Source organism: Pinus tabuliformis, chromosome 7 (genome assembly GCF_031772625.1).
Source record: "Pinus tabuliformis cultivar Carrire ecotype Pingquan chromosome 7, CPIR1, whole genome shotgun sequence".
Classification (NCBI taxonomy): Eukaryota; Viridiplantae; Streptophyta; class Pinopsida; order Pinales; family Pinaceae; genus Pinus; species Pinus tabuliformis.
Window position 1 is genome coordinate 1,247,052,326 of NC_142293.1, and position 8,185 is coordinate 1,247,060,510.

An 8,185-nucleotide genomic window follows, 5' to 3' on the forward strand; every position below is an offset into this window, starting at 1 on the left:
GAGAAGAAGGAGGAGGATATGAGACTCATTACCCATCTTACCCAAGGGAGAGAGAAACCAAAGGCAATCAGAGTCTTTTGAATATACTTCCAGCTTAAACTATCAAAGGCTTTTGAGAGATCTATTTTAAGGAGCATACCTACTTTTTTGGAGTGCTTCAAGGAGTGAATGATTTCATGAGTAAGGATGATGCCATCCGTGATCTGCCTGCCCTCCACATACCCTGATTGCTCTGGCGAAATGAGTAGTGGTAACAACGATTTGAGTCTTAAGGCAATGAATTTGGAGACGATTTTGTAAATTACGTTGCACAGGGCAATAGGCCTGTATTTGTCAGGGGTACTGGAGTGAGCTTCCTTGGGAATGAGGGCGATGAAGGTAGCATTCATGGAGGGAAGCATCCACTGAATGGTCCTTGATTCCTCTACGACCTGCCAGACCTCCATTTTAATTAGATCCCAGAAATTGTGGAAGAAATTAGATGTAAATCCGTCGGGGCCAGGTGCCTTCCCTTCTTTTAATTGACGCATCACACTTTCCACTCCCTATAAGGAAATCGGCCTGAGTAGGAGCTGATTGTGCTCCTCTGTTATAACTTTTGGAATGTTCTTTGTTATTTTCTCTATGGCCAACGTTCTATCTACCTGTGGTTCTTGGTGAGCCCGCTTGAAGTAGTTGAGAAGTTCTTGTTCGATATCTTCATGATTTTCAACTCTTTCCCCTTGCTCATTTTGGATGTGAGTGATGTTATTATTCATTCTTCTTTGAATAGTAGTGCGATGAAAAAATTTTGTGTTTCTTTCACCTTCCTTGAGCCATCTAATTCTTGATTTTTGCTTCCAAAGCATTTCTTCTTTTTTTGCTCTCTCTGATATCTGAGATTGAAGAGACTTTTCCTGTTCTGAGAGTTCCTCTGATCTGCCTTCTGTGATGATCCTTTGCTGCAGTCGTTTCATATCTTGATCAAGAGCGATTTGGGCCTGGAAGATGTTACCAAAAGTAGAGTGGTTCCATTGTTTTATCTTGATCTTGAGATTTTTAAGTTTTTGCTGAAATTGATACATTTTGGAGCCTTTCGAAGGTTTGAAGTTATTCCATGCCAAATTTATTAGGTTGATGAAATCCAGATGTGTCAACCAAAAAGCTTCAAAGTGAAAAGGCCGACGAGTAGCATTTCCTGGTCTTGACCATTGGAGCGAAATTGGCCAGTGATCTAAACCTAAGAGTGGCAGTATTGAAGCTGAGAGATCTCCTCCCAGATGGATTGCATTGTCTGAGAGCATGAATCTGTCCAAACGAGAAGTTATTTGATGCGAACCTGCCCTTTTATTGTTCCATGTGTAAAGTCCATTATTGAATGGCATGTCAATGAGCCAGTTGTTTTGAATGAAGTTTTTTAGATGATTGCTTTCCTTGTCCAGTTTTTTCCTTCCACCTCTTTTTTCTTCCAGCTTGGTTATCATATTGAAGTCGCCTCCAGTGATCCAGAGCGGGTGAGTTCTGTCAGCATTGATCAAAGATAGAGTATTCAGAATGTCTATCTTGTGCATAGCCTCCTGGGGGAAGTAGACATTGGTTAAGTGACCGTGTATACTAGTCCCTGTTATGTGGAAGGTGGCTTGAATGAAGTGCTTACTCGCATGAATGTTAATGAGTGTGATGGCTCGTTCATCCCAGATGATTTCCAGGCCCCCTGAAGCTCCTGAGGCATCCACCATGACTGCATTACTACCTGGCCAGACTTTTGCAGAGGTACGGACCAGAGTTGTAGAGTTGCATTTGGTTTCCTGCAGGAAGAGGATTTGAGGCTTCTCTTGCTGAATCATATTTTTAATCAATCTGCATTTCCCGGGGCTATTAAGCCCTCTGATATTCCATGAGATTAGCTTCATGTTGGAATATTGGGGAGAGAGTTGTAATACTTTGTAAGCTTGGAATATCTCCCTGATTCCACCAGCATTTCCCCGATGCGGATGGTTCGTTGGAGATCCGTTTTCCTTCCTCTCTTTTTGTTGTCTTTGGTGACATTTTTCCCATCCCAGAGACTTCCAGGCTGAATGCCTAGGGATTTTTGCTGTTGTGCCCTGGAAAGAATCACTTCCAGATTCTCCAACTGTCTCTCTGGGATCTTATCATAATTTTTTGTTTTGCACGCTTGCTCTAATCCAAGAATATCCAGATCCCCAATATCTATGCTCTCAGGTTCCTCGTCCATGTGCTGGGTATCACTTTTTCCTTCTGTTGTTTCTGTTGCAGTTGTAAAAGCGGGCTGCATGTTATCCACCTCCATGCCCTGAGAGTTCCAAGCTGGCACCATACTAGGAGAGGAGGAGGAGAGATCTGTGGTTTGTTTATCTTTTTGGGATTTCTTAGAACCGATATGGGTAGATTGCATTTCCAACTTGGGCCTCTCCTCTGAGGGGGCGGGGATTTCAAAGTTAGATAAATCCGGCTGGGCCAAAGTTTCAAAACTATTGCTTGTGGAAGGCTTGGATGAATTGGCCTGAGGCATCTTAGGGTTTGAAGCAGGTTTTTTGTGGTTTTTCCTGCGATTGATGACTCTAGTGAAGCCATCCAAATCAGGCTTATCAGAGGATGCAGGGGCTGAGGGTTTCTGATTTAAAGGGCAGTCACGAAACAGATGGCCAAGGGCATGGCATTTCCTACATCAAAACGGGACATGTTCATAATCTATTAACTGGACCCATTCAACATCGTCATGATAGAGACTTACCGCATCTGGAAGAGCCTTGCTGAGATGCATATAGATGCAGATTCGGGCATAGGAAGTATATCTTCGAAGTTTTGTCTCCTCCGCGATTTTGATAAATTCTCCTAGACCATTGCCAATGTCTTGTAAAGAATCTTCGTCCTAGTACTCCAGAGGGAGGGAATAGAGACAGATCCAAATGGGTGCCCAGCTAAGATCTTCTTTATCCGGATTGAATCTCTCAACCCAATCCCTCAGGTACAGCCCTGCTGCATTGAAGAAATAAGGCCCTCCATCCAGGACTCTGTTTCGGTCTTCTAAGCAGTTAAAAATTGCCGTGAAGAAGCCCTTAGGCCCCAACTGCAGGGTAATGTGTCCTTTTGGCTTCCACTTGGCTGCAATCCAACCATGCAGTGCTTTCTCTGTAGGCCATAAGCCTATGAATTTGCCAATCAGGGCATGATCTCTCATGTACTGGATCTGAGCATTGATCTGGTGACTTGGGAGCTCAATCTTAGGTCTTTCAGCTGCAACCAGCTTACAGGTGGCCGATGTTACTTTGGGATGCACCTTGTCATCTATCTTGGCAGTTTGTGAATCTGTTCCCGCTCTAGTGTCATCCTGTTCAGTCTGTCTGATCCCTTCCTCATGCATTTGAGGAGTTTCATTTTCATTGGGGGGAGGCGCAGCATCCTCCCCCTCGGGGGGGTTCATGATTCGCGCGACTCTCCTTGTCATTTATGGTTTGTCATTTACTGGAAGTATTGGTAGTAGTGCAGTAATCTGTACAGGTCTGCCATCGCAGGTCCTTCCGCAGCCCTAAATCGCCATTTTCGCCAGGTCCTGCAGGTTCCTCCTAAGTCTCACAATTCTTCTTTTTATCTGCACACAAATGTGGTGTTCATTGAGAAATACAAATGGTTAAACAATGTCAGTCGTGGCTACTATGGCCATATGAAAGTGACCATCGATTTGCGGGACTGTAATGTAATTGAGGAGGAAGGACAGTAATGTATTTAGTTATAGCTCATGTGGCATAATTATTAGTTCCATTTTCAAGCTCGTTTGCAAGTTGCAACCTACATTTTGAGGAAAAGAAGCTTCATTTAATATGAAGAAGCTAGACGCAAGAAAGAAATCCACCATTTCAAAAGATAAGTAACTATTTCCATTTCTGGAAAGGATGTGTGTTTATTTGCTAGTTTTTGAAATGGATATGTGTTTCTTTTGGCATAGAGAAAGTAGCTATTTGAAAAGAACATGTATTCAAATGCACAGTAAAAATAGTTATTGCACTAGTTCTTGGAAAAGAGAACATTTTTACATTTATGAAAAGAAATAACCATTGATTTTGATCTTATTAAAATATAACCATATGCATATGCATGCAAAACGAGTAGCTAATTGTGATAAATTTGCTTGCAAAAAATAGAAATATTTTATTTGATATTTTTGAAAAGAAAAATTTTATTTGCATGCACAAAAATAGAACTATTAGGTTTTATATTTATGGAAAATAAGCATGTTATTTTTATACACAAATATAGAACTATTATGCTTGTTATTCCTTGAAAATAAATATGATATTTTCATAAATAAGAGAAAAAAAAATTAATATTGTGTGAAATTTTTTGAAAGATAAAATATAAGTTTGCATGCAAGAAAGTTAGATACTATGCATTGGAATTCTTAGAAACAAAACATGTGTTTTCATGTTCAAATTGTGTTAAAGTGGAGGATAATCTAGCATACTAGCATTGTAAAAGTAAGACTGATTATATTGGGCTTCAGTAAAAGAATGCACATAATTATCATTTGCATAAAAGATTAGCCATGTTATTTTAGAAACACTACTTGTTAAAATATAAATTAGTTGTGCTAATTCTTTGGAAAGAAAAACATATGAATTATTGTGTATTAAACAATTAGAACCAGAATTATTTTCTTGAAAACTTGGTTATGTTGGTTTTCAGAAAAGAAAACTTGGTTATGTTGGAATTCAGAAAAGATTGTGTGTTTGTATGCATAGAAGGAATGGTGATTGTGTTGAAAAAACAAAAGTTGCATGGACAAAAAAGATTTAATAAGTCATGTTATTTTTCATAAAAAATGCATGTGGGCTTTACTTGAGAAAAGATAAAAAAAAAAAAAACTGATTTATTTCGATTAAAAAAATATATAGATACTATGATTTTGACTTCTTAGGGAAAATCAAAATATGTATCTGCATGAACTAGATTAGTAACAATTTCGTTCAAAAGGAAAAATGTTTAGGGGCATAAAACTATAGCCATGATATTAATTTTCATGAAGGGAATATGGGCTATTATGTTAATATGATTTAGGAAAATGATTTAGGAAAATTTATATTGCATGAAAGAATGTGTTAATTATTTTATGGAAAAGATTATGCATTAGCATGCAAGATGTAGTTAGATTCTTGTGGGAAAGGGAGATGTGTGTTTATGCAAGAAGAATAGCTATCATATTAATGAACAAGTGGTTGCATGCAAGAGATAATTACTAATGTGTTAACTCTATCTTGGAATAGGGCATGTATTTTCATGTACTATAGTTATTGTAAATAGTTCTTCTTTGAAAGAAAATTGTTGAAATGTTATCGGAATGAACATGTAAATTGCATGCACAAGAATAAAATCTATCATGTTAGCTTTCCATATGAGGAACATGAATTTGTATGCATAATAATAAGAATAATAATATATGTTGTATTGGAAAAAAATTACTTAGTTACATGCACAAAGAAAAGTTGAGGGGCTAACTTTCTTTGGATAAGTTTTATCTAATTACATGCACGGTAATCAAAGCTAAGATGCTAGTGCCCTTTAAATGAAAATGAATAGTTACAATGACTATCCTTGGAAAAGAATGTGTGTTTGTATAAATGAAATATTAGTTAATGTGGTATTTAGTTTATAGACATGCTTTGATGGTTACATCTTACAACTTGTGCATATGCAATGTTGTTAAAGGAACCATGTCACAATATTTTGCTTACATTTCATGAATGTACATGAATAGATGGTGAAACATCAATAATATATATTTATGAATTGGTTGATTAATACTTTATGTAATCATGATATTAATGTATCCTAACGACACGAATGATAGAAAAGGATGGTGACTTATGCAAAAGTTAGATTAGCATGTCATGATATTTTGCTTACATTTCATGAATGTACATGAATAGATGGTGAAACATCAATAGTATATATTTATGAATTGGTTGATTAATACTTTATGTAATCATGATATTAATGTATCCTAACAACACGAATGATAGAAAAGGATGGTGACTTGTGCAAAAGATAGATTATGTTTAACATGGTCGCAGGTAAAGAATTAATGGTCCCTGTAGATGAGTATGAACTACAGGATGGTCCACTTAGGGAAAAACCAGGCCACAAAGATATAAAGATTGAATATTTGTGGGTAAATGATATCATGATTATTGTAATAAATTTTAGCTAGATATTTTGTATTTAAATAACATTTCCTTGTAATATTTTATGACAATGGTTAAGGGATGGACTCCCTTATAAGTCATTGAGTGAGGGGTGAACATCCTCACGAGCATTTAATAATAAAATTAATCATTTTTTGGTTTTCACCCTACGAGGTTTCTTGGGTATATGAATGTCTAATGATGTGGTTGTTTGTTATGCTACTTTTATGATGTGAATTCCTTACATGAGCTGATGTTTATAATATCAAGTATGTGATTAACTAATCTAGTTAAAAGAATTATGAAAATGATGCAAGGTTGCATCAGAATGTTTATATTAATATGCTACAACAATGGTTGTTAATGGTTGTGTAACTTACTATTCCTCTACTAAAATTACTCTATGTAATGATGAAGATTATATCTAATAGTTAAAGAGTAATCCGAAACAATAATTTGGATATTTACCCACGGGTAAATTGTGTAAAAAAAATTTAACTCCATGCACTTTTATGCGAGGTTACCACAGAATGTTACATAATGAAGTAATATGGAGCAATATTGAGATAACAATAACACCTCAACCAGTATTTTGAATAACTTTGATCCATTTTCTCAATCATAATTAAAAGTAAGATTTTACTACTCAACAACATCTCTTATACACCTCTTATTGTTTACCAGGACATTTATATTCAATTTAAAATATAATTGTTTTCACTGTTTTACTTATTAGATGATTTGCTTTGTGCAAACTGCATTGCTCGAAAAAGAGATATATAAAAAAAAAATTAAAAATTAATAATATAATTAGGTTTTTTTGTTTTTTGGTAATTTATTGTTAGTTTCCTTTTATTTGAAATTTAATTAAAAATGAGGAAAAATATTATTTCAAATTAAAGTCTATATAATTGTTGTGTCAAATTGTTTTGTGAAAACACGAACTCTATTTCATTAAAAATATGTAACGTCAAATTTCAATAAATATCCCAAAAATCATCTCATTAAAGGAAACTAATCAAAACTTGGCAATCATCCACTAAAACTATTGAGAAATTCTTACATATAATAGAATATAGTATTATTTCACTTGAGGTAATGTTGCACAAATTAATTATAAGAAACATTTTTGGGCTGGGTTTGAATGTAACAAAATTGTTCCCATTTGGCCAGAATTACTTATTGAGAAGTTTATTGGTTGAAAGTAATATATTGTTACATTTGAAAATTTAATTATTAAATTATAGGTTAGATTTATAAGTTCAAAATTTTGCATTTTTAAATTTTAATTATTAATATTTGAATATATAATAAAATAAATATTTTGAATAATTTAAATGAAAAAAATTATTAGAAAAAATATATATATATCAATGTTTTAGTTCATTTTCTAAAATAATCAATATAGATTTTCTCATTTGTTTGTTGATCCCTTTTTATGTTTTTATAGATCTATATTGGTTCTTCATAATATTACTTTTATATATATATATGTATATATCACATTTCTATATACAAAATATCCTTATTGCATAGGATTCATGATATTATTTATACATATATAAATTTTACATCTTCATATACAAAATATCCTTATTGCATAGAATTCATTATATAGATATATATATATATATATACACTTTGAATATTTTAAGTTTTCAATATTTTAGATAAAAATAATTATTAGAAATAAAAAAATTAAATATCAAGGTTTTAGTTATTTTTTACTTCAACATGTATCTTTTAATTCTAGATATACTAAACCCCCAAAAGGATCAAATCTGTGAAGATGCAAATATCTTTTTTTTGGTTGGTTGACCCATGGGGGTTTGAAATCTCAAGGAATGTAACCCTTCATTATTAAGATGATTTCCAATTGAGCTACCCCATAGTTAATATTGATTTTTTATATATTTATTAATTGAATTTAAATATGAAGTGAAATATAATAATTATGAATATAAAATACTATTTTAATTTATATGATTAAATATATCTAGGAGTGT

The 8,185-nt window shown here is 34.0% G+C and overlaps 1 protein-coding gene across 1 annotated transcript; it reads right to left on the minus strand.

Moving 5' to 3' along the window:
* Window positions 1–545: 545 nt before the first annotated feature.
* On the minus strand, window positions 546–3,424 carry LOC149251889 (uncharacterized). The gene is made up of 3 exons (XM_089454017.1): window positions 2,880–3,424; window positions 1,955–2,663; window positions 546–1,817 (listed from the first exon to the last, which is right to left on the minus strand). The coding sequence occupies exons 1-3, from the start codon at window positions 3,422–3,424 to the stop codon at window positions 546–548; spliced, it is 2,526 nt and encodes an 841-aa protein (XP_089310143.1).
* Between the last annotated feature and the right edge of the window lie 4,761 nt (window positions 3,425–8,185).

Coding starts and splice junctions, on each gene's coding strand:
- LOC149251889 (XM_089454017.1), bottom strand. CDS start 3,424: ATGAACCCCCCCGAGGGGGAGGATGCTGCGCCTCCCCCCAATGAAAAT. Junction 2,664..2,879: donor CTCTATTCCCTCCCTCTGGA/GTACTAGGACGA, acceptor GTTTTGATGTAG/GAAATGCCATGCCCTTGGCC. Junction 1,818..1,954: donor TCCGCATCGGGGAAATGCTG/GTGGAATCAGGG, acceptor AATATGATTCAG/CAAGAGAAGCCTCAAATCCT.